At 38.2% G+C, this 26,564-nt stretch overlaps 1 protein-coding gene and 1 pseudogene across 8 annotated transcripts in view; one reads left to right on the top strand and one right to left on the bottom strand.

Annotated features, from left to right (window-relative positions):
• Positions 1–26,564, top strand: part of OSBPL9 (oxysterol binding protein like 9) — a 275,275-nt gene that overhangs the window by 177,259 nt on the left and 71,452 nt on the right. For all 8 annotated transcript variants that reach the window (XM_063607656.1, XM_057298908.2, XM_063607654.1 and 5 more), the window contains one exon: positions 23,344–23,420. In XM_063607656.1, coding sequence (XP_063463726.1) covers positions 23,344–23,420 — 77 coding nt within the window. The remainder of the gene's footprint in view (positions 1–23,343; positions 23,421–26,564) is intronic.
• Positions 17,614–19,933, bottom strand: LOC100990240 (glyceraldehyde-3-phosphate dehydrogenase-like; annotated as a pseudogene).

Raw genomic sequence — 26,564 nt, 5'->3', positions numbered from 1 at the left:
TTCAGTAGCAAATTCTTTTTTCCTATAGATTTATATTTTTGGCCTTGCTTTAGTTTCTTTCCTGAATTTTCTAACAGGCATTTTTTTTTTCTTTCTTTCCTTTCATTGACTTACTCAAAAGTTGAATGATGTGTAATATTCTTCCTTTCTGAAACTCTTAGCCTTGGTAATCAATGGGCAGGTATTTTTGAAGTTCTATATTTTTCCTCATGAATTGAGATTTAGCTTTAGCTTCTTCTAATTACCTCCTTTCATTCTTCTTTCTCTTGTCTTCCCCAGAATATGTTAAAGATATATTTTACATTTTGGCTTTCCCTGGAGAAGGAAGGTTAATATTCAATAAAACCTCTTTTAATAAGATTCTTGCAGAGGTCAAGTTTACCAAATTTCAGGATTAGTTGAGTCTGAGACTCTTCCAACCCCAAATAAAATTTTGGTAACCTACCACCTCCTAATCTGATTTTCTTCCTGTTTTCTCTATGTTATAAAACAGCACTTCATTTACCCAATTAGCCAAATTTGAAGCCTTCTGTTTCCCTAAGTCTACATTCCCTACATTCCTCCCTGTATCTGATGAGTTACCATGTCCATTGGATTCCATCTTTTCTTTATCTCCTGTCAATGACATGACCCAGGTTCATTCTTTCTATAGCTTTTTAAGCTTCCTGTTCTCCCTTTTTCTGGATTCTTTTCTGCCAAAGCAACCTCCTTATTGACATTTGAGTGAATTCTCTAAAACCATCCTATTTCTAACATTTTTGTAGTCCTTTCGGTATTATATTAATGTATCTTAAAGATTAAAAACTCAAATCCTGATTTTTCTAGATTTCAAAATTAAGAAATAATGACCTAAGATTAGGCCTTCTCTGAAGCCTAGAGTTAAAATAGGAAATATTTACTGTAGGAGCTACATTTTTTAGGATATATTTACAGATAAATTTGGTGAGGCTTTCCATTGACTAGTAATAATTTAACTAAGAAGCATGTAATTTTAGAATGAACTGAAAAGAACCCATTAATCTACACTTGGTTTTCATTGTCTGCTTTGAGTGAATCACTGATATCTGGTTGCCCACTACAGTGCTGACTTTGTTCCAGAGACTCACAGCATTGCCTCATATTGTCGAAGTGGAAGTTGTGGGGGAGGAACACTTGTGTAAATATTTGCCTGCCTTTTATCTGACAGTTTTGGAGACTTCAGCTAAAACTATTCATAAATTGTTGAAAGATCCAATTGTGGCAGCTTTAAAAGGATCATTAAGCAAAAATAAAGATTTCTTAGGAAATCTAATTTTAGTCTCTTAATATAATAATGGAACCCTGCACTGAATAATAAATTAGTGGATCATCATTCCTCATTCAGCAAATGTTTATTGAGCACCTATATGCGTGGCATTATTCTAGGGGCTTGGGATACATCAATATATAAAACAGATAAAGATCCCTGCCTTTGTAGAGCTTATATTTCAGAAGCAGGAGGGAGAAATAAACATGAATAAGTATACAATCATGTGTTGCTTAATGATGGTGATCGGTTCTGGGAAATGCGTCATTAGACAGTTTCATCACTGTGCCAACATCACAGTCTGTACTTACACAAACCTAGATGGGATAGCCTAATGTACACCTAAGCTACATGAGATAGCCTATTGTTCCTAGGCTACAAGCCTGTAGAGTATTACTGAAGTAAATACTGTAGATAGTTGTAACACAATGATAAGTATCTGTGTATTTAAACATAGAAAAGATACAGTAAAAATATAGCATAAAAGATAAAAAATGGTATGCCTGTATAGGGCACTTACCATGAACGGAGCTTGCAGGATTGGAAGTTGCTCTGGGTGAGTCAGTAAGTGAGTGGTGAGTGAATGTGAAGGCCTTGGACATTACTGTGTACCACTGTAGATTTTATAAACACTGTACACTTAGGTTACACTAGATTTATTTAAAAATTTTTTCTTTCTTCAATAATAAACTAACCTTAGCTTGCTGTAACTTTTTTTTTTTTTTTTTTTTTTGAGATGGAGTCTCACTCTGTCACCCAGGCTGGAGTGTAGTGGCATGATCTCGGCTCACTGCAACCTCTGACTCCTGGGTTCAAGCGATTCTCCTGCCTCAGCCTTTTGAGTAACTGGGATTACAGGCGAGCGCCACCATGCCCGGCTAGTTTTTGTATTTTTAGTAGACACGGGGTTTCACTAGCCTAATGTACACCTAAGGCTGGTCTCGAACGCCTGACCTTGTGATCCACCTGCCTCGGCCTCCCAAAGTGCTGGGATTACAGGCTTGAGCCACCGCACCCAGCCATTAGCTTGCTGTAACTTTTTTTACTGGATAAGCTTTTTAATTTTTTTAACTTCATGTCTCTTTTGTAATAATACTTAGCTTAAAACACAAACATATTGTATAGTTATAAAAATATTTTCTTTATATCCTTATTCTCTAAGCTTTTTTCTATTTAAGATTTTTTTTTATGTTTTAAAGTTTTTTTTTTTTTAATGAAGATACAAACACACACATGATCCTAGGCCTACACAGGGTCAGGAACTTTAACATCACTGTCTTCTGCCTCCACATCTTGTCCCGCTGGAAGGTTTTCAGGCGCAATAACAGGCATAGAGCTATCATCTCCTATGATAACAATACCTTCTTCTGGAATACCTCCTGAAGGACCTGCCTGAGGCTGTTTTACAGCTTTAAAAAATAAATAAATAGAAGGCATACACTCTAAAATAAAGATAAAAAGGCTGAGTGCAGTGGCTCACACTTACAATCCCAGCACTTTGGGAGGCCAGGCAGAAGGATTGCTTGAGTCCACGAGTTTGAGATCAGCCTGGGCAACATAGCGAGACCCTGTGTCTACAAATAATTTTTAAATATTAGCCAGGCATGGTAGCATGCACCTTGTATTCTCAGCTACTAAGAAGGCTGAGGTGAGAGAATCGCTTGAGCCTGGGAGGTCAGGGCTGCTGCAGTGAGCTCTGAGTGTGCCACTGCATTCTAACCTGGGCAACAGAGTAAGACCTCGTCTGAAATAAATAAGTATAAAGTAAAATAATGTTAAAAAGTATAGTATAGTAAATATATAAACCAGTCACATTGTCATTTATTATCATTATCAAGCATTATAACCATACATGTCTGTACATGCTATTCTTTTATATGACTGGCAGAGCAGTAGATTTGTTTACACCAGCATTGCCACAAACACATAGTGCATTGCCCTGCAAAGTTAGGACAGCATCAGGGTGGCTATGTCACTAGGTGATAGGAATTACAATCTTACAGGACCACTGTCATATATGCAATCCCTCCCTCCCTCCTTTTCTTCCTTTTCCTTTCTCTCTCTCCTTCCTTCCTTCCTTGCCCTCCCTCCCTCCCTTCCTTCCTTCCTTTCTTCCTTTCTTTCTTCTTTTTTTTTTTTTTTTTTCCAGGTTCTTGCTATGTCACTCAGGCTGGAGTACAGTGGCATGATCATGGCTCACTGCAGCCTTGATCTCCTGGGCTTAGCGATCCTCCTACCTTACCCTCCCAAAGTGATGGGATTACAGGAGTGAGCCACTGCACCCCGCCTGCAGTCTGTCTTTGACTAAATGTCATTATTGCAGTCCATGACTGTATATGTTAGAAGGGATAAGTACAATAGAGAAAAGAAAAAGATAGTGCAGGATAATGGGAATTGGGAATGCTCGGTTAGGGGGCCAGGTTTTAGTCTATGCTGTTTAGAAGAGTTCATTGAGAAGATAGCATCTGAAAAGGTGACAAATTATCACTTGTCCTATAATTATGACTACCAATTAGTTGCTAAGAAAATGTCAGGCTCTGAAAATTAAGAAAATATGGATCAGCCTGAGTGTGATGGCTCACCCCTGTAATTCCAACACTTTGGGAGGTAGGAGGATAGGTTGAGCCCAGGATGTCAAGACCAGCCTGGGCAACATACCGAGACCCTGTTTCTACAAAAAATAAAAAAAATTAGCCTGGCATGGCACTTAGCTGTGGTCTCAGCCACTTAGGAGGCTGAAGCAGGAGGGTCGCTTGAGCCCAGGAGGTCAAGGCTGCTGCGAGCCATGTTAGTATCACTGCATTCCAGCCTGGGCAACAGAATCTTTTTTAAGACTGTCTTTAAAAAAAAAAAAAAAAGAGAGAGAGAGAGAAAAGAAAAGAAGAAAATATAGATCAGATTTTATCCCAAACCTCAGGGATAGCTGAGCGAGGGAAGGGAAAAAAATGTAAACAAATTAGAGCATTATAGTGTTGTAGATGCTTTGACAGAAGCATATACGAGGCGTAGTAAGGCACACAGATCTTTCTAATGTGATCTCACCTCTGTTCTTAATATGATAGCAGTTTATTTAAATAATGACTCAGACTTCGTGGATATCAAAGCATAGGCTTAGATTACTTTAGTCTCAGTCATGTGAATTGGTCATTCTCTCTCCTCACCTCTTTTTACCTTTTAAAAAAATACCATCTTAGGTTGAATTAATGTGAGCTGATTTTAATTCTAAAAAATATATATACCATCTGACTACTCAGCATGTCCCAACTTGTTCCAAACTATAGTCAGTTGCATTTTGAACCATCTAATTATCTAAGTGGAATATTTGTATTCAGCATCCATGCTGCTATTCGTAGTGTAACTACCCACAGATACATAATGAGCAAGACACTAAAATGTGCAAGGCATTTTGGAAAATGCCAGAGATACAGCCATGAATAAGGCTGACAAGCTTCTCCTTTCTAGGAGCTTACATTCTGTTGGAGGAAGCAATCAAGTAAGATATCACATGTATTATATACCAGCAGTTCCCAGACTTTTTGGTCTGAGGATCCTTGTACACTTTTTAATGTTATTTAAGGACTTTAAACAGCTTTTCTTTATGTGGGTTATATTTATTAATTTGCCAGTTTAGAAATTAAAACTGAGGGATTTTGAAAACATGTACTTATTTATTTAAAAATAGCCACAAGAAGCCCATTATACTAACATTAATGAGAAAATAATAATTTTCCCAAACAGTGAGAAGAATGACATCATGTTAGATTTTTGCAATTCTCTTTAACGTCTGACTTAATAGAAGACAGCTGGATTCTCATATCTGCTTATGCATTCAATCTATTATGATGAGTTGTTCGGATTGAAGTATATGAAAATGTAGCCTCAACAGATACGTGGTTAGAAAAGGGAGGAATATTTTAATAGCCTTTTTAGATAACTGCGAATATTCTTTGATACTTCACCAAAATTTAAGTGATAGTTACTTAAAGTTTAGTTGCAATGTGAAATCTGAAATTGTATTAATGACGTTATATGAAAATATTTTTATTACATTAAAATCCATTGGTTTGTGTGGCACTTTGAATAGATCTTTTATGCTTTGTATGAGTTTGTAACATCATGCGTTGGTTATTTGAAAATCAAATTGGTTTACTGAATTATATGGATCTTCCAAATATTGACACATTTCATTTTATGACATAAAAAAATTACATTTGTTGATATTGCTCCAAACTAATCAGAAAAGGCTTTAAGTTTTCAGAATCTGTCAAGGTCGTGGTGGCTGGTGAATACATGTTTTCCAAAATTCTAATGTTTGCCTACAAGCTTGAATTTTATAATTGGCAATAAATGCTGTCAATTTTTCCTGAAATGACAAACTCACTTCATTCATTTTCGGGGAAATGTTTGCCAAACACCCGAGAGTGAATAATTTAGTTTGTCATTTGTTCTTTGTAGTAAAAATGATATTCTGTTAACAAAGTGCCCATTAGTTCCCAACTCAGACATTTGCACAAATGCTTTTCCTTGAGATAACCGTTATGCTTTAGTGTGTAGCAGAAGTACTTTATGTGTGCTTCCCATTTGTCACAGAGACTATGTATTAAATATTTACTCGAGGGTCAAAATTTGATGATGTTTACTGCTTTTCTTCAAGGGCATTCTTAAAAGAAATAGTAATGTTTTATTTTTCCCTGCAAGCATGTAGTGGTAAAGAATTTAGTGACTACCAGTTCTGTTTGGTGCCATTGCCTTGATTTGTGCTCGTGTGCCAGCAGTTTTACCACCATTGTTCTTACAGCATCATTGCAAACATGACAAACGCAGATTATGTTTCAGTATTAGTACGAAAATAGTTTTGCACTGAGGACCCCAATCTCGTTGGATTCCCAGTGTTATTACATACCTTATTTCCCCTGATTTTCACAGTGGAACCATGCATGAGGTAATTGGTGATATTAACCCCTTTTGGACCCAAGTTTTCTGACCAGAGTTTCTGTCGTTCATTCTTTCTGTTTGCTACAATATCTCCAAACTGTGGAAAAGTTTATATTGTTATTCCTTAAGAAGAACTTTGTTCAGCGAAAACAGAATGGGATGGGGTGAGTTTATTTAACAGAACTAGGGGTGTCTGAAGCCTAGAGATTCCATTCTCATTGCTGCTTTTTAGGTGCTATGTCGTTGTGAAATACTAAACTTTTCTGTTTCCTTATTCTAGAAAATAAGGATAATAATAATACCTATCTCATGTAGTTGTTGTGAAAATTTAGTTAATACATGTTATATGCTTAGAACCGTGCTGACACAAATTAAATGCTCAATAGGTTTAGCTTTTATTATTTACAGTTAGAGATGGGGCTCAGGCATTCCAGCTGAGGGAACAACTTGAGCAAAAGCAGAGAATCATGTCATGTGAACAGTAAATACAATCTAACAGAACGTAGTGGTTCATGGAAGAGTATGTGGGAAAGTAAAACCGGGAAGGTGGATTTGGACGCTGATTATTGCTGGACTAGAGCTCTAAACTGTTGATCCAATTTGTGTCCCTAATGCCTAAGACAATGACTGGTACATGGTGTATGTATTTATATATTGCCTGAGCATTGGAATATTTGAATAAATTTAAGGAAGGAGAGAGCAGGTGCTCTCACCATGAGCAACATAGGTGGAGAAAGTGACATTGTAGCGTAGCCCAGAAGAGTGAATAGAATTCTAGTAAGCAAAGATATTAGAGGTATGAGACAAAGCAGCAAATTTAAGAAAATGAGAATGTTTGATGTTTGCTCGTTCTACTTGCCAGAATTTCACAAAATCCCTTGCCAACAAAATTTCACAAAGGCCCTGACTCAGTGACTGAGCACAGTCCTCTAAAAACAACAACAACAACAACAACAACAACAAAAAGCCCTAAAGACAATAAACAAGATAGAACACAGTTTCCCACATCTCCAGCTTAAATCACTGCATTTTTAGAAAAGGCAAGTTCAGTGATTCTAGTCATTGCCTCTTTCTGCACATAAGATAATGTCCAACAAGATTAGTGATTATGCCTCCGTAATATATAACCAGATATGCCCTTACACCCAAACTTTAATGAGATTTTGCTCTACTATAACTTATAAGCACATACAAAACTGCCACCACCAATTTATAAACTGTGTCTAAAACCCTACTTTGAAACAGTCTAACAAAAATTCTCTAAAAGACTCTCCTAGGTAACAGTCCTCAGTAAGACTTCTAAATAAAACTAACTTTAATTCTTTAAAAGCTCCCCTGTCCCGTTTTTTTTTTATTTTTTATTTTTTTATTTTAATCATTTTTGCTTAGTTGACAGAGGCTGATAGAATGGGTGAAGATAGTTGGGATATAGGCTCATGCCTATAATCCCAGCTGCTTGGGAGGCTTAGGCAGGAGGATCCCTTGAGGCCAGGAGTTCAAGACCAGCTGAGCAACATAGCAAGACCCAGCCCCACACCCATCTCTAAAAGAATAAAAAATTAGCTGGGCGTAGTGGCTTGTGCCTGTGGTCCTAACTACTTGGGAGATTGAAGCAGGAGGATCGCTTGAGCTGAGGAATTTGAGGTTGTAATAAGCTATGATCATGCCACTGCTCTCCAGCCTGGGCAACAGAGTGAGACCGTATTTCTCAAAAAAAAAAAAAAAAAGAAAAAAAGAAAAAAAAGCGTGAAGATAATACCTCACTAAACGATATACTACCCACCCAAGTTATTGTACTTTTCAGGAGACTTAATTACTTGAGATCATGAATTGTTTTATCCTTGCTCATATCCCAAACATAGTACCCCGTGCATATTGGGGCTCAGTAGCTACCTGAGCAGTGTCTCAGCAGTTAATCTTGTAAATGTGGTTTTTGTGTAATGTTTTTATTTCACAATAACTTTCAGAGAAAAGGAGGCCTTCCTAATTATAGGGGTTCCTTTTTTTTTTTTTTTTTTTTTTTTACTTAAATTGCAGAACAGGCAAATAACCACTTTATTTTGTATACAGGCAGTAATATATTCACAGTTGTTTGTGTCTTAAAGGAGAAGATATGACTTTAGGAGGACAGATTCCTAAGCAGTGGATCAGGAATGGTAAGGTATAGGAGTTTTAGAAAGTTGTCCTAAAAGCTACTTCTTGTAGTTTAGGTTGTGTGAGTTACACTGGAAGAGTGAAATCTTTTGAATAACTTCATATTCTTATTCAAATGTGTATAATATAGAAAATGTGATTAGATATGTAATAAATGAGCAAAGATGATAAAATCCTGAAAATGTATTCTACATACTAGATAAATACTGTTTTCCTCTGTGCACCTTATATTGTTTCCATATAAACCAGGCATTATTGGGAATTAGGAGTTACCAGTAATCTCCTCTCTACTAATTTTCTCTGGCAAATTGTTCTCTGGATTAGTAGAACTAGTTTTCTCTATTGGATTGATAGAACATGTGATAATAATAACATATTGGTATTTTCATGTATGTCAGGCATCGTGGTAAATATTGTACAGATTATCTCGTTTAAATCTCACAACCTTATAAGGCCGAGGTACTGTTACCATCCCCATAGGTAATATTATCATCCTTAGATTATAGATGAGAAAAGTAAAGCTTAGAGAATTTAAGTATCTTGCCCAAGGTCAGAATGAATAAGGTCAAAGCTAGGTATCAGACGAGGATTTGGACCCAAGAGTCAGCCCTCATGGCCTTTACACTGTGCAGCTTAAGAGATACTAAAAAGCAACAGCTTTGTGGGTCATTGAGGTGGCTTAGAGTAGTGTTTTCCGAACTGGATTGCAGTCCATTAATGGATTATAAAGGTCTATTTAGTGGGCCCAAATCAGCATTTTAAAAAAATGAATTACAACAGACAGAAAAATATCAATGTGTATGGCATATAATAAGAGCAAGCACTCTTTTATGAAACGAATGTTCCAGTTTATATGTATATGTGTATGTACACATATGTACACATATGTGTGCATATGTATGTATGAACTGGCTGAAGTTATCAAATGTACTTCTTATTGTGGGTCACAGTCAAACAAAATTTGGAGCCCACTGGCTTAGAGGATGGAAAGCAAGCTGGAAAATATAATGAATAGCAGTGGTAGCTGCTAGAGAAGAAAGTCTAGAGATAAGCTGAATGTACAAATAACATTATTAAAAAAAGGGAAGAGGAGTTAACTTTATATATTTGATAAAATACTGTAGTACTCAAAGTTGTTTTAACTAGCTCATTAAGTTAGACCCTTTTTGGTAGGGATTCACTCAGAATTAGTATAGCTTTAATTTTACTTCTAGAGAGTTGGCTCTGCAGGTGGTTTTGAATTGTGTATATCATTACTGTATTTTTATTTCTCATATGAACAATTTATTGTGATTGAATAATATCCAGACATCTCTGGTGCTTCATAGACACAAAGCCCTTTTTTCTATTAGATCCATTAGAGTAGAGGTTTGTTTACTGACATGCTAGGAGAATGGGAGAAGGTGGATTAGATTGGTCAGAATAACATTGACTCTTGAATTTTCAGCTGGAAGGGAGAATTCAGTTCAACTTCCAATTTTAAGGTGCAAAATGAATATTCGTTTTTTTGAGACTATCATAAAACAGCACAAAAATACATATTCGACAATGCAAGTGGCTTATTAAAGTCAACACTAGAAAGAAGTAGCAAAGCTACATGTATACATTAGTCCTGCTCCTGCTCCTGTATAGTAATTTTCCCTCTTTTTTTGTATAGTATACTAATTTGCCCTCGTTTGCTTAGTCTGTCTTTTTTACCTGGAATGTCTTCCCTGTCAGTGCCCCTCTCCTTCTCCACATACCCCCACTTTTTTCTTTCTCTCTCTCTCCCTCTCACCCAGACACACACATATACACTCACATACCTTTGCCTCTAATTTCTACTCAGTTTTAAAACTCAGCTTTAATTTCCTTGCCTCAGAAGCTTTCCCTGAGTTCGCCTTTACAAACACAAATGTCTTTATTTATTTTGATGCTCAAATTGTCCTCAATTTGACCAGAGGAATCCTATTTAAGCTGACCTCTGTGTCCTTTTAACATGCCCCTGTCATTCTTTAAGTATTTCCTTACTTTCTGGCACAAAAAGACATTCCAGGCTCATTTTATACCTTCTCTGTCCTAGTTCTGGAATCAACCATTTTTCCAGGGAGTGCTGATTTCTTCTAATGGAAATGATATTTAGAAATCAACACCCAGTGCTAGGTGTAGTTACTGCTTATAAAGTGTTATGGCTCCCAGGCCCTCTAGAGAGCTAAGAAACATATGAATGTTATGTACATAGAGCTAAGAAACATGAATGTTACATACATAGGGGTGTGCTTGTGTGTACACATGTGTACATCCATGTTCATATTTATTTCCATATGTATTTATCTACATGTATATCGAAAACCATGATGAGGTCATGCTGATACCTCCAGTTACAGTCTATCACAACAGAAATAATTCTGTTTTTTCCCTTACCATATTTAACTCCGTTTTCCAAAAGTGAGAAAAACTTTATCTTTGTTGTATTTACTTATTTGATCAATCCTTCTGTATGTAATTATTTTCCAATCATCCATGTCCTTTTGTAAATGTCACCATCACTCCATTCAGCCTTGGAAACCTTGTGCCATGCGGAGCCTGTTCACTGCAATGTGGACACCTTCCTTCTTTTTCTTGGGTTCTGACTCCTCATATTGGACTTTCCCATTGTATAGCTTCCCTCTTCCTCTTGCTTTGGGCTCTCATGCCCTATGCTAGGTTGTGCCTTTACATGATGCATGCCCTCTTCACCCTACTCAGGCTCTAATGTCCTGAGCCAGATCTCCCGCCCATTTGGTACAGTACTTTTAACTAAACTACAGAGCTCATTTGAATTTTCCCTCTAATGCTCCTTTTCTGTTCCAGGATTCAATCCAGGATGCCACATTGCTTTTAGTTGTAATAGTTCTTTATTTGTTTTTTATCTTTCATGACCTTGACATTTTTTATGAGTATTGGTCAGTTATTTTGTAGAATGTCTCTCATTTTGGATTTATCTGATATGTTCTCATGATTCGATTGCAATTATGTATTTTTGGCAAGAATACCACAAACATGATGCTGTTGTTTCCTTGTCTCAGTGGATTGTATTCGGAGGTATAGGATGTCAATTAATCTTATTACTGGTGATGTTAACCTTGATCACTTGATTAAGATAGTGTACCAGATTTTTCCATTGTAAAATTATTATTTATTCATTTGGGGGAGATACTTTATTCTCTTGTGGGAGATACTTTGAATCTATGCCAATTTCCTGTTTCTTCTCACTTTTGCCCATTGATTTTAGCCATTAGTGGATCTTGCCTGATGTAATTATTGCTGTGGTGTTGGTCTAATGGTGATTTTTAACTTTTGTCAGTCCTTCTACACTTATTCATTGTAATTTTTTTTTTTTTTGAGATGGAGTCTCCCTGTTGTCACCTGGACTGGAGTGCAATGGCACAATCTCGGCTCACTGCAACCTCTGCCTCCCCAGTTCCAGCAATTCTTCTGCCTCAGCCTCCCAAGTAGCTGAGATTACAGGCACCCACCACCACGCCTGACTAATTTTTGTATTTTTAGTAGAGACGAGGTTTCACCATATTGGCCAGGCTGGTCTCAAACTCCTGACCTCAGGTGATCCACCCGCCTCGGCCACCTAAAGTGCTGGGATTACAGGCGTGAGCCACCGCGCCCGGCCCATTGTAATTCTTCTAAAGGAAGAGATGTCTCATCTCCCCTATTTATTTACTTATTCAATTATTTTATATTAATATTGGACTTGTGGATATTTATTCTATGGGTTATGGTCCAGTACTCTGTGAGTTTATTTACCTAAAATCATGAGTTCATACTGAAACCTCCAATTGTAGTTCAACATCACAAGGTTTATTCTAACCTTCTCCCTTTCTGTATTTCTAATTTTTTTCTGATAGTAAGAAACCTGGTTCTCATTATCTATAACATACTCACTTGTCTGTAGTTACAGAATTGCTAACATGTACTCCTATGAAAATCAAATTTACTAACTAGAGTATTGTATTTGTATATGGTTCTTTTTTTTTTTTTTTGGCCTATCCTTTCACTATATAGTCAAAATACTGTTTTTTTTTTGTTTGTTTGTTTTTATACTTTTAAGTTTTAGGGTACATGTGCACAACGTGCAGGTTTGTTACATATGTATACATGTGCCATGTTGGTGTACTGCACCCATTAACTCATCATTTAACATTAGGTATATATCCTAATGCTATCCCTCCCCGCTCTGCCCACCCCACAACAGGCCCCAGTGTGTGATGTTCCCCTTCCTGTGTCCATGTGTTCTCGTTGTTCAATTCCCACCTATGAGTGAGAACATGCGGTGTTTCGTTTTTTGTCCTTGCGATAGTTTGCTGAGAATGATGGTTTCCAGCTTGATCCATGTCCCTACAAAGGACATGAACTCATCATTTTTTATGGCTGCATAGTATTCCATGGTGTATATGTGCCACATTTTCTTAATCCAGTCTATCGTTGTTGGACATTTGGGTTGGTTCCAAGTCTTTGCTATTGTGAATAGTGCCGCAGTAAACATACATGTGCATGTGTCTTTATAGCAGCATGATTTATAATCCTTAGGGTATATACCCAGTAATGGGATGGCTGGGTCAAATGGTATTTCTAGTTCTAGATCCCTGAGGAATCGCCACACTGACTTCCACAATGGTTGAACTAGTTTACAGTCCCACCAACAGTGTAAAAGTGTTTCTATTTCTCCACATCCTCTCCAGCACCTGTTGTTTCCTGACTTTTTAATGATCGCCATTCTAACTGGTGTGAGATGGTATCTCATTGTGGTTTTGATTTGCATTTCTCTGATGGCCAGTGATGATGAGCATTTTTTCACGTGTCTTTTGGCTGCATAAATGTCTTCTTTTGAGAAGTGTCTGTTCATATCCTTTGCCCACTTGTTGATGGGGTTGTTTTTTTCTTGTAAATTTGTTTGAGTTCATTGTAGATTCTGGGTATTAGCCCTTTGTCAGATGAGTAGATTGCAAAATTTTTCTCCCATTCTGTAGGTTGCCTGTTCAGTCTGATGGTAGTTTCTTTTGCTGTGCTGAAGCTCTTTAATTTAATTAGATCCCATTTGTCAATTTTGGCTTTTGTTGCCATTGCTTTTGGTGTTTTAGACATGAAGTCCTTGCCCATGCCTGTGGCCTGAATGGTATTGCCTAGGTTTTCTTCTAGGGTTTTTATGGTTTTAGGTCTAACATTTAAGTCTTTAATCCATCTTGAATTAATTTTTGTATAAGGTGTAAGGAAGGGATCCAGTTTCAGCTTTCTACATATGGCTAGCTAGTTTTCCCAGCACCATTTATTAAATAGGGAATGCTTTCCCCATTTCTTGTTTTTGTCAGCTTTGTCAAAGATCAGATAGTTGTAGATGTGTGGCATTATTTCTGAGGGCTCTGTTCTGTTCCATTGGTCTATCTCTGTTTTGGTACCAGTACCATGCTGTTTTGGTTACTGTAGCCTTGTAGTATAGTTTGAAGTCAGGTAGCGTGATGCCTCTAGGTTTGTTCTTTTTGCTTAGGATTGACTTGGCAATGTGGGCTCTTTTTTGGTTCCATATGAACTTTAAAGTAGTTTTTTCCAATTCTATGAAGAAAGTCATTGGTAGCTTGATGGAGATGGCATTGAATCTATAAATTACCTTGGGCAGTATGGCCATTTTCACGATATTGATTCTTCCTACCCATGAGCATAGAATGTTCTTCCATTTCTTTGTATCCTCTTTCATTTCATTGAGCAGTGGTTTGTAGTTCTCCTTGAAGAGGTCCTTCATGTCCCTTGTAAGTTGGATTCCTAGGTATTTTATTCTCTTTGAAGCAGTTGTGAATGGGAGTTCACACATGATTTGGCTCTCTGTTTGTCTGTTATTGGTGTATAAGAATGCTTGTGATTTTTGCACATTGATTTTGTATCCTGAGACTTTGCTGAAGTTGCTTATGAGCTTAAGGAGATTTTGGGCTGAGACGATGGGGTCTTCTAGATACACAATCATGTATCAAGTCAAGGGACAATTTGACTTCTTCTCTTCCTAATTGAAGACCTTTATTTCCTTCTCCTGCCTGATTGCCCTGGCCAGAACTTCCAACACTATGTTGAATAGGAGTGGTGAGAGAGGGCATCCCTGTCTTGTGCCAGTTTTCAAAGGGAATGCTTCCAGTTTTTGCCCATTCAGTATGATATTGGCTGTGGGTTTGTCATAGATCTTACTATTTTGAGATACTTCCCATCAACACCTAATTTATTGAGAGTTTTTAGCATGAAGGGTTGTTGAATTTTGTCAAAGGCCTTTTCTGCATCTATTGAGATAATCATGTGGTTTTTGTCGTTGGTTCTGTTTATATGCTGGATTACGTTTATTGATTTGCATATGTTGAACCAGCCTTGCATCCCAGGGATGAAGCCCACTCGATCATGGTAGATAAGCTTTCTGATGTCCTGCTGGATTCAGTTTGCCAGTATTTTATTGAGGATTTTTGCATGGATGTTCATCAGGGATATTGGTCTAAAATTCTCTCTTTTTGTTGTGTCTCTGCCAGGCTTTGCTATCAGGATGATGCTGGCCTCATAAAATGAGTTAGGGAGGATTCCCTCTTTTTCTATTGATTGGAATAGTTTCAGAAGGAATGGTACCAGCTCCTCCTTGTACCTCTGGTAGAATTCGGCTGTGAATCCATCTGGTCCTGGGCTTTTTTTGGTTGGTAAGCTATTAATTATTGCCTCAATTTCAGAGCCTGTTATTGGTCTATTCAGAGATTCAACTTCTTCCTGGTTTAGTCCTGGGAGGGTATATGTGTCGAGGAATTTATCCATTTCTTCTAGATTTTCTAGTTTATTTGCATAGAGGTGTTTATAGTATTCTCTGATGGTAGTTTGTATTTCTGTGGGATCGGTGGTGATTTTTCAAAGTTACTTCATGTTTTAGTTAGTTTGGGCTGCTATAACAAATTACCATAGATTACGTAGCTTAAACAGCAAACATTTATTTCCTCACAGTTCTGGAGGCTGGAAGTTTAGATCAGGATGCCAGCATGGTCAGGTTCTGGTGAAAGCTTTCTTCCAGGTTGCACAGTCAACTTCTTGTCCTTATATCCTCACGTGTTGGAAGGAGAGTGAGACAGCTCTGAGGTGCCTGGTCACATTAAAGAGGGTTCTACCTCCATGACCTAATTATCTCTCGCAGGTCTCACCTCCTAATACTATGACATTGAAGGTTAGGATTTCAACATAGGAATTTTGGGGCAACACAAACATTCACTCCATGGCACTGAGGTTCAATTATGTGAAATATTATGGTTCTGAGAGGCTGAATATATGCAAAAAGATATATTCAGAGTGTTGCTACCTCCTTAATTCTTACTAATTTGTTCCTATTCTTCCTGGCTTCCCATCCTTTCTCACCTGCGGCTTGTAAGGTAACCAATTTATTTAGTTTTCTTTAGAAGCTTTATATTTCTTTTGCACAAATAAGAAAATACTTGTATGTTTTCTGATATTCCTTTTTTCTTATAGTAAAGACACACTTCACTTTTTAAAAATCTTTTATTTGATGGTATATCTGAAAATTACTCCAAATCACTAAAGAAATCTTCCTCATTCCTGTTTTTTTAAGAGATGGGGTCTCACTGTATTGTCCAGGTTGGTTTCGAACTCTTGGACTCAAGTGAGCCTCCCATCTCCTGGGGCTGCAGGCATGTGCTGCTGCAACTGGCTTTTATTCTTTTTGATACCTGCATAGTATTCCTTGATTTATTCAACCATTCTCCTCAGTATGAGTATTTAGGGTGTTTCATATATATATATATATTTATTTATTTATTTATTTATTTATTTATTTATTTATTTTTTTGTGACGGAGTTTCGCTCTTGTTGCCCAGGCTGGAGTGCAATGGCGTGATCTCAGCTCACCACAACCTCTGCCTCCCTGGTTCAAGCGATTCTCCTGCCTCAGCCTCCCGAGAGTAGCTGGGATTACAGGCATATGCCACCACACCCAGCTAATTTTGTATTTTTAGTAGAGTTGGGGTTTCTCCATGTTGGTCAGGCTCATCTGGAACTCCCGACCTCAGGTGATCCGCTGGCCTCAGCCTCCCAAAGTGCTGGGATTACAGGCGTGAGCCACCACGCCTGGCCCCAATATTTTAAAGTTACAAAAAATGCTATAGTAAATAACCTTGTTCCATATATATTTTTGTATTGTTAGATGTTGATCGATTTTTTTTCACATATTCAACCAACTTTGTATTTCTAGAATAAACCCAACTTGGACATGATCTATTAATTTTTTAAGGTCATGGTCATTCATTCATTTCACATTTTATTCTTAGTACATTCCACTGGGAGAGGAAAGAGTCATGCGTCAGTATATAGATTGTGCTATTCTGTTGTACTGTTTTTATATAGGATTTTTGCATGTCTGTTTATTCTGTTAGATTTGCCTATAATTTTTCTCTAATAACAGTCTTGTCAGATTGGTGTCAAAGTTATGCTGGCCTTAAAAAAGAGTTGTGGAGTGTTCACTCTTTTTCCATTATCTGGAAGATTTTGTATTAGAGATTGGCATTATTTTTTTCCTTAAGAATTCTCTGGTGAAGGCTTCTAGGCTTGGATTTTTCTTTGTGGGATGATTTTCAATTATTTTAATATTAGAATGTTTTTGACCTACCAAAAGGGTACTTTCCTGTGGCCCAACCTAATAGTTATAGCACTATCTAGGTTTTTAAAGTTGTTATTGTGGTAGTTTTGGTAAATTGTATTTCCTTAAATAATATTTTCCACTTAATTAAAATTTTCAGTTTTATAGTCAGGGAGTTATGAGTATGTGCATCAGTTGTGATGTCCTCTTTCTTATTCATGACATTAATGATCTGTGCCATCATGTTTGTGTTGTCTTCGTCCCTTCCTCCTCCTGTCATTTTTGTTAGAGGTTGATCAATTTCATTAGTTATTTTTAGGTAACCAACTTAGGCTTTAGTGACCTATCTATTGAATGTTTGCCCTCTATCTCATTAATTTATGTTCTTTATCAATTCCTTTTCTACTCATTTTGAACTTCTTGTTGTTTTCAGCCTTTTTGCTTTTATATATATATGCATTTAATATATATATGAATTTATATATATATATGCATTTAAGGCTACAAATTTCCCTTTATGCACTACTTTAACTGTATCCAATGAATCCATATGTCATATTTTCATTTATTCAGTTCTACATGTTTTCTAATTTCTAGTGCAGATATTTTTTCCTGACCTATGGATTATTTAGAAGTATTTATTTTTAAAAATTCCAAAACATCTCAGTATTTTGTTTTATTTTTCTTTCTTTCATTCTCTTTTTGGCTGCATACAGGGGACTTTATTGATGGTACATGACAAGGTGGGGCCTTCCAGGCCCCTCCCTCTTCAGGGGGTCTGGCATGGAAACTGTCAAGAAGAGATTTTTGCATGTCTGTTTATTCTGTTAGATTTGAGTGCAGCAGGTATTCCCCAGCAGCTGAGGTCCTCTCTTGTCCTTTAGTTAGTGCTCTTGCTGGAGCTGGTGGTCCTGGGCACTTACTCCTTGGAGGCCATGTGGACCATGAGGTCCACCACCCTGTTGATGTAGCCAGATTCATTTTCATTGTCATACCAGGAATTGAGCCTGACAAAGTGGTTCATTGAGGGCAGTGCTGGCCCCATCATGGAAGGTGGAAGAGTGGTTCTCACTTAAAGTCGGAGGAGACACCCAGGTGTTCAGTATAGCTCAGGATGCCCTTTAGGGGGCCCTCTGGTGCCTGCTTCAATACCTTCTTAATGTCATCGTATTTGGCAGGGTTTTCTGGATGGCAGATCAGATCTGACACGTAGGTGGTGGGGACTTGGAAGACCATGCCAGTGATCTTCCCATTCAGTTTGGGGATGACCTTGCCTACAACCTTGGCAGCACCGGTAGATGCAGGGATGATGTTCTTGAGAGCCTCATGGTCGTCATGCCACAGTTTCCCAGAGGTACCATCTACCCACATCTTCTGGGTGGCAGTGATGGCATGGAGTGTGGTTATGAGTCCCTCCACAATGCCAGAGTTGTCATGGATGACCTTGGATGGGGGTGCGGTAATCAATTGGTGGTGCAGGAGGCGTTACTGAGGATGTCGAGGCTATTTTCTTACTTCTCATGGTTCATGTCCATCACAAACATGGGGGTGTCAGCAGAAAGGACAGAGATGAAGACCCTTTTGGCTCTCCCCTGTAAATGAGTCCCAGCCTTCTCCATGGTAGTGAAGATGTTGATGGACCCAACAACATAGTCAGCACCAGTGTCACCCCCATTTGATTTTGGTGGGATCTCACTCCTGGAAGATGGTGATGGGATTTCCCTTGATGACAAGCTTCCCATTCTCAGCCTTGATGCTGCCATGGAACTTGCCATGGGTGGAGTCATACTGGAACATGTAGACCATGTAGTTGAGGTCAAAGAAGGGGTCACTGATGACAACAATACTTGCTTTGCCAGAGTTAAAAGAAGCCCTGGTGACCAGGTGCCCAATACAGCCAAATCTGTTTATTCCAGCCTTCATTTTCACCATGGTGTCTCAGGGACACGGCTGGTGGTGCATGAGAAGGGGCGGCTGTCTGTCAAATGAGAGGAGCAGAGAGCATCAAAAACCCTAGTATTTTCTAATTTATCCTTTTTTTTCTTTCTTTTTTTTTTTTTTTTTACTGGTTTCTAGCTTAAATTTCCACTATGGTTAGAGAATATATGATTTCAGTCCTTTGATACTTGTTGAGACTTGTTTTAGGGTCCAGTATTTGGTCAGTTTTTAGAAATATTCTGTGTTCTGCTTAAAAAGAATATCTGTTTTACATTTGTTGTATTCAGCATTCTGTATATGTTCATTGAATCAAGTTTATTCATCAGACTGTTTAAATCTTCTATGTCCTTATTAATGTTTCATCTGCTTGCTTTATTGATTAATGCGAGTGATGTAATGTGTCACTTGTAAGCATCATATACTTTTACAAATCTTAAAGCCTTTGTATTTTAATTAGCACGTTTACTTCACTCACATTTAATTATTGATTTTTTAGGCTTAAACATTTGCCATCTTACTGTATGCTTTCTTTCAGTCGCGTATATTCGATTTCTTTTTTCTCCTTTCTTGTCAATTTTTGGATTATCTTTATTGGATTTCTTAATTTTAGAAGTTAAACACTTAAAAAGCTTTTCTTTTAGTGATTATTTTAGATATTATAACATGAATCCTTCAGTTATCAAAATCATTGATAATTTTATCTTCTTCCCAAACAATGTAAGAAACTTAAAACTTTTTATTCCATTTTCCCTTTTCCAATCTATATGCAGTTTAATTTTGCATATATTTATTTAAAATCCCATGAGAGCCTTTTGGTCCCAGCAGCAGCAGAGCTGAGCAAGCAGCTCCCTCCCTCCCTCCGCTGCCCGCTGGCCAGCAGGATGGAACAGGCCACACTCCTTTGTCAAGGACTTACTGGCCGGAGGCATTGCCCTCGCTATTTCCAAGAGGGCAGCGACCCGAGTTGAGCCAGTCAAGGCACTGCTGCAGGTGCAACATGCCAGTAAGCAGATTGTGGCGACACTGTACAAAGGCGTGGTGTGGTGGGCTGCAAGGTCCACATCCCCAAGGAGCAGGGCACTTGTCCTTCTGGAGGGGCACCTGGCCAGCACCATCCACTGCTTCCCCATGCAAGCCCTCAACTTTGCCTTTAGGGTTAAGTACAAGCAGGTCTTTCTGGGAGGCGTGCATAAGCATGCACAGTTCTGGAGATATTTTGCAGGCAACCTGGCTTCCTGAGGGGCGGCTGGGGCCATCTCCCTGTGCTTCTTCTACTCCCTGGAATTTGCCAGAACCCGCCTGGCAGCCAACGTTGGGAAATTGGGCATATAGTGGGAGCTCAAAGGCCTGGCAGACTGCCTGGAGAAGATCAAGGCTGATGGGATCCGAGGCCTGTCCCAGGGCTTCAGCATCTCGGTGCAGGGCATCCATATGTACTGGGCAACCTACCTCAGCGTGTATGATACAGCCAAGGGCATGCTCCCTGACCCCAAGAACACCCACCACATGGTGAGCTGGATGATTGCCCAGGCCATGACAGTGGCCCATGTGGCCTCCTACCTACTCCTCACAGTGTGGGCGGATGGTGATGCAGTCCAGGTGCAAAGGAGGTGATATTACGAACACAGGTGCCCTTGATTGTTGGCAGAAGCTCTCCTAAAATGAAGGGGAGAAGCCTCCTTCAAGGATGCATGGTCCAACATCCTCACAGGCATGGGGCCAAGTCTGGTCCTGTATTATGAGCTGAAGAAAGTCACCTAAGTGCATATGTCTCCTCCATAGAAATGGCAACCCAGAGAATCATGTAGAATACTTAACTATTGTAGATTATGGACCTTCAAGAAATTCTGGTCATCTTTGTCCTGGCCAGAGATCATGTCTGTAGAGGGCTGAGGTAGGCTCTAGAAAAGGGGCTCATTGTGATCACATTCCCCTTTGGCACCTGATTCCATGTATTGATTACTGGGGGGTGGGAAAATCATGACGTCATTGTGAGCACACAGGCGAGGCAACTCCAGCTCAGACCTAGAGAGTCCAGATGCTTATAGGACCTGAGTTGTGTTTAAGTATTTATTTAAATAAAAGGAATTGTATTTCCCATTTGTACTTAAGCACTAGCTCTTCTTTTGCACAGTGAGTATTTGTAATTATGTTCTGTGTTAGGTGTGCTGCTGCAAAACAATAAAAACAGGACACTGAGAGCCAGAAAAAAACCCCACAAGATATTATTAAATATTATGATTGTATGTAGAGAATATTTAGTTTTAGCCACATACTTATAATTTCTGTTGCTCTTCATTCTGTGCAGCTCCTACCACCTTCCATCAGCCATTGTTTATGCCTAGAAAAGAATACTTTTTAGAATTTTATTTAATGAGCATCTGCCGATAGCAGATTCTGGTTTTGTCAGTCTGAAAATGAGTTTATTTCATCTTAATTCATAAAGGATATATTTCAGTGAATTCTAAATTGACAGTTACTCTCTTTTAGCCATTAAATGTCGTACTCTATTGTCTCCTGGTTCTCATTGTTTCTTTTGAGAGCCTACCTGAATTTAATTGTTGTTTCTTTGAAAGTAACCTGTCCTTTTTTCTCCCTGGCTGTTTTAAAGATATTTCCTATATCTTTGGTTTGCAGTATTTTTACTGAGATGTGCCCAACTTGTGGATTTCTTTGATTTATCTTGCTTGGGATTCCTAGGACTTCTGAATGTCTTTAATCAGTTTTGGAAAATTCTCAGCCGGACAGTGCTTCCGTGCCATGCTCTCTTTTGTCTTCTTCTGGGGTTCCAATCACATGTGTGTTACATTTTCTCATACGCTGTATTGCTTACCCTTACTTCTATATTTTCTATCTCTTTGACTTACTGTCTTTTGTTCTCATGGGTTTCTTCTAACTGCTCCCAGTTCTGTAATTGTCTCTTTGGTTGTACTTAATCTGCTGTTGAACTCATCTATTAAATTCTTAATTTTGATTATTTGTCACTTTTGGAATTTATATTTGATTTGATTATTTTATAAATCTAAGTGGAAAAAAGCCCTAAAAATAAAAAAGGAAAAAATTGTGTCATTTATGCAATAATCTGGAGCTCCTGTTGATCTGTTTCTGTTGTCTTTTGGTTCTCATTTATGTGTGGTTTTGTCTCCAAAAGTGTCTCCATTTATGTGTACTTGGTTATCTTTGCTTATGTGCTAGACATTGTATTTTAAAAATTGTTTATGTAAATTTAATTTAGCAGCTAAGATGATGTTATCTTCCTACAGAAAAGATTTTCATTTGCTTTTGCTAGTAGATGCCTGGCGTCACTAAAAATCTGTGATCATTTAAATCAATTTCAGGCATCAAGATTTTTCTGGGCCACCCATATGACCAAGCAATTGTTTTAATTCTAGTTTATCACTACTCCCACAGAGGAGCTGTTTGGGGTCCCAACTAGAACATGGACTGTTTACCAGAGCTCCCATTGTTGGTGGGCCCTGGCTTCCAGCTTCTGGCCTGAAAAGGCTTGTGTGGTTGTTTTTTTTTTTGTTTTTTTATTTTATTTTATTTTATTTATTTATTTATTTTGAGACAGAGTCGCCCTCTGTTGCCCAGGCTGGAGTGCAGTGGCACGATCTTGGCTCGCTGCAACCTCCGCCTCTCGGGTTCAAGTGATTCTCCTGCCTCAGCCTCCTGAGTTACTGGGATTACAGGGACCCGCCACCATGCCTGGCTAATTTTTGTATTTTTAGTAGAGATGGGGTTTTACCATGTTGGCCAGGCTGGTCTTGAACTCTTGACCTCAGGTGATCCACCCGCCTCAGCCTCCCAAAATGCCGGGATTACAGTCATGAGCCACTGCACCCAGCCAGTTTTTTTTTGTTCTTAAATTAAAGAAGTTTTAGGTTCACAGCAAAATTGAACAGAAAGTAGAGTTCTCATATACCAGCTTCCGCCACACACTGACAAGCTTTTAAGTGCATTGTCCAGTCTGCAATTCCTCTCCTGGAATTTGCAGTGCCTCCATGAGAAGTGTCCCTAAATACAAGGTTTATCTTCTAAATTTTTTGTCTTCTCCCAGATCTTGGCTTGGTAATTCTTTATTACCTTGTTGGTTTGTGATGCCTTCAACCAGTTGTTTTTTAAAAATCAGTCTAGCTTTTCTAGTTGTTCTCAGTGGGAAGGTTGGTCTGAACTATGTAGCCTGCTATTATTGAACACAATTATTCCCTTTCTTATAAATTGTTGCAAGTAGATTGCATATCTGTAAAAAATATTAATAGATCAAGCTGAACCTATTAAGGAAATGGTACAACTAAAAACCTTTTCTGTTAGCCATCATAGTTTTAAAATGATATTTTCAAATATGGAGATATATTATAGAATTAAACTTTTAATTTTAATGTATAATCTTTTATTCCAGCCCGTGATGCTGATGAGCGAGAGAAGTGGATCCATGCCTTAGAAGAAACAATTCTTCGACATACTCTCCAGCTTCAAGTAAGGGTCTTTACATGGTTTCCAGATAGTTCATTAGTTGTTGCTTTCTTTTTTTGTCTGTTTTCTGTTTTTTTTTTAAAATAACTGTGGTATGATGTAATAGGAACTTATAATTTCTGAGTTGCTTATTTTTCCTTTACAGTTATAGTAAAGTTATACTCATTTATTTTCTCCTGCTTTCTGCAGAGTAAAATACTGATTTTTGTCTAGAAACAAGACAGTGCAAGACAATGTTGAAAGTGAAATTCTATGTTAAAATATGCCAGATTCATTTTAAAAATTTAATATCTGTAGTCAGTTATCAATACAACCAAATTACATAATTATGCATGATAATAGGTAAATACTGAGAAGTTCACCTCATTTTCTTGTTAAAGGATTTGGCTATTACCGTATGTGTCAGTTAGTACTCTTTTGTATGGTAGTGAAAGAAAACTCAACCCAAACTGATTCATGAAGAAGAAAGTAAATCTGGTTAGATGTGGTTTGAATTAGGTAATTCATGTCATGAGGACTCAGATCTCCCATCTCTATTTCTACGTTCCACTTCTTTTGCATTGGCTTCATTTTCGGTTAGGTTCTCCCTTGGTGGTGGTAAGGTGGTTGTAGCAATGTCAGCCTCCCATTTTTGGAACCGAGTCCATAGGAGGCTATTCTTTCTAGACCTTAATAGGAGTAACACAATTATTGCTCATCACCTTAGCTTTGGCCATGTGTCAAATCCTGACCAGTCACAATTTCACAGTCATAGATTCTACCCTGGAGCTGGGATGTTACTGGCCTCACTAGAAACACATTGCTGATAGGGTAGAAGGTGTGTTCATCCTACCCAACCCGACCTGCACCAAAGTCAGAATAGGGAAAAACAGATGTTGGGTGACATGCAACTAATGTCTGCCGTACTACACTGAAGATATTTTTCTATGTTTATTCTCCAGTGAAAGAGCTTATATTTGTGGTACATAGGGGATTTTGTTTTAATTTAGAAAATTTAATTGTAGAAAACATGTTTTATAACCCTTTCTCTGTACTTTGTTCTATATCAGGAATTGACTTGATTAGATAAGGTGACATAGGGTATCTTAGGCCCTACAAGATAGTAAACCCCCCATCACTTGAAAGTGTTCAGTAGAGGCTTAAAAAACATTATTAAAGGATGTGGTTGTTAGGGGACTTTAAGAAATGAATATGAAATTGAAGTAGGAAATCTTTAAGCTACTCTGTGAGTTATGCCTTTTAAAAGCAATTTGTAATTCCTGTAGATTTCTTTTAAATTTAGGCAGTTTTATAAATGACTATAGCATCATTTTAGCAAATTTGTGATCCTGTAAGAGGAGGATAAGTGTTGTTTGTTTGTTTTTTGTTTTTTTGAGACAGAGTCTCACTTTGTACCCCAGAAAGTAAATCTAGTTAGATGTGGTTTGTCTCGGCTCACTGCAACCTCCACCCCGTGGGTTCAAGCAATTCTCCTGCCTCAGCCACCACACCTGGCCTAAGAGGGGAGGATAAGTGTTTTAGTGATCGTATTAGACTGAATGTGGCAGATGAGATTTCCCGCCCCCCCCCATTGTTGGTTAGACTGACATTCAACATTCAACAAGAGCCACCTGCCCTTGTAGGCATTTCTGCCACTATACCCCTATGTAAACCTAGAGTGCTATTGCTTACTTGCTTTCCTTCAAATACATTTTTTCATTTGTGGCCTCCACATTCTTGTGTGTGATGTCCTTTCTTTGTGAAATGTCTTCTACCCTTTTTTTCAAAGCCTAGTTTAGAACTGACCTCTTCTATGAACCCTCTGCCAACTGGCCTTTCCTTCCCCAGTCCCCCAAGTTCAAAATGATCTCTTTCCTTTGAATACTATAGTATTTGCACAATTCACTATCTCCTTATCATATTCTTCTTGTTTATTTGTTATCAGCTGATGTTGACATCATAAGTTCAGGTTCCTAACTAGATCCAATATTGGAATTTTTCAGCTTTTGCTAAGAAGAGAGCTTGTATGTCTTTGGGAATAATGGGCAGAAAAAGATAACTTTGAGAAGTCTTAGACTTCTAATAGCTTTGATATTTAAAAGTACATGTAATACAAGAGGTTTTTTTCCTACATTTAATGCATGGAGAAGATAGGACATTTAGAAATATGGAATTAATGTTCATTTGACTGGCAAAAGATTATTTTCTCAGATGTAGTGAAGTGTGGTAAAGAACTTCGCTCTAGAGCCAGAATGTCTGTGTTTGTATCCCAGAGCCCACCACTTACATTTAACCATTAACATTCAACTTACTGTCTCTGAGTTTCAGTGGCCTCATCTATAAAATGAGGATGATAAGAGTACCTACTTCATAGAGTTGTTTTAGTGGTTAAATAAACTAACGTAAACTTGCTAGAACTTGATAAACTAATATTGGATGAGAACTGGTTGAAATAATGCCTGGCTATAGTAAAAACTTGGTAAATGTTAGTTGCCATTACAATGCAACTACTGTTTCTACCATTCCCTCTGCCAGTGCCTGGTATTCAGTAGCACTCAGTAAATGTTAGTTAAATGAAGAAACAACTGAAGGAATGAATGAACAAATGGTTGATGTAGAGATTGCTTTTCCATTGTTGTTTATTGAATATTTTGAGATGTATAACATACTGTCTGTTAGGCACTGTGGGATGGGCACTCACGGAGCTGTCTTCCAAAGGGGTATAGGAGAGGAGATGCAGTGATCTCAGCAACCTACCTTTAAAACATATCCTAGTATCTACTGCCATGTTAGGTTCTCCTCTTTTGCTTTTTTTAAAAAAAAAATTCTCACAAAACTCCCCCCACCCACTTCAGTTTATAGATGAGGAAGCTCCTACTACATAATAGTGCTTCCCAGTCTAATTCTTGACCTCATTGTATTTATATGTCCTTTTTTTTTTTTTTAACAGAGTCTCACTCATTGCAGTGGCACAATCACAGCTCACTGCAACCTCTGCCTCCCCTGCTCAAGTGATCCTCCCACCTCAACCTCCTGAGTAGCTGGGACTACAGGCGTGCACCACCATGCCTGGCTAATTTTTGTATTTTTTTGTAGAGATGGGGTTTTGCCATGTTGGCCAGGCTGGTCTCGAACTCCTGGGCTCAAGCCATCTGCCCACCTTGGCCT

This window comes from Pan paniscus, chromosome 1 (genome assembly GCF_029289425.2).
Source record: "Pan paniscus chromosome 1, NHGRI_mPanPan1-v2.0_pri, whole genome shotgun sequence".
NCBI lineage: Eukaryota > Metazoa > Chordata > Mammalia > Primates > Hominidae > Pan > Pan paniscus.
This window is presented reverse-complemented; position numbering and strand designations above follow the sequence as displayed.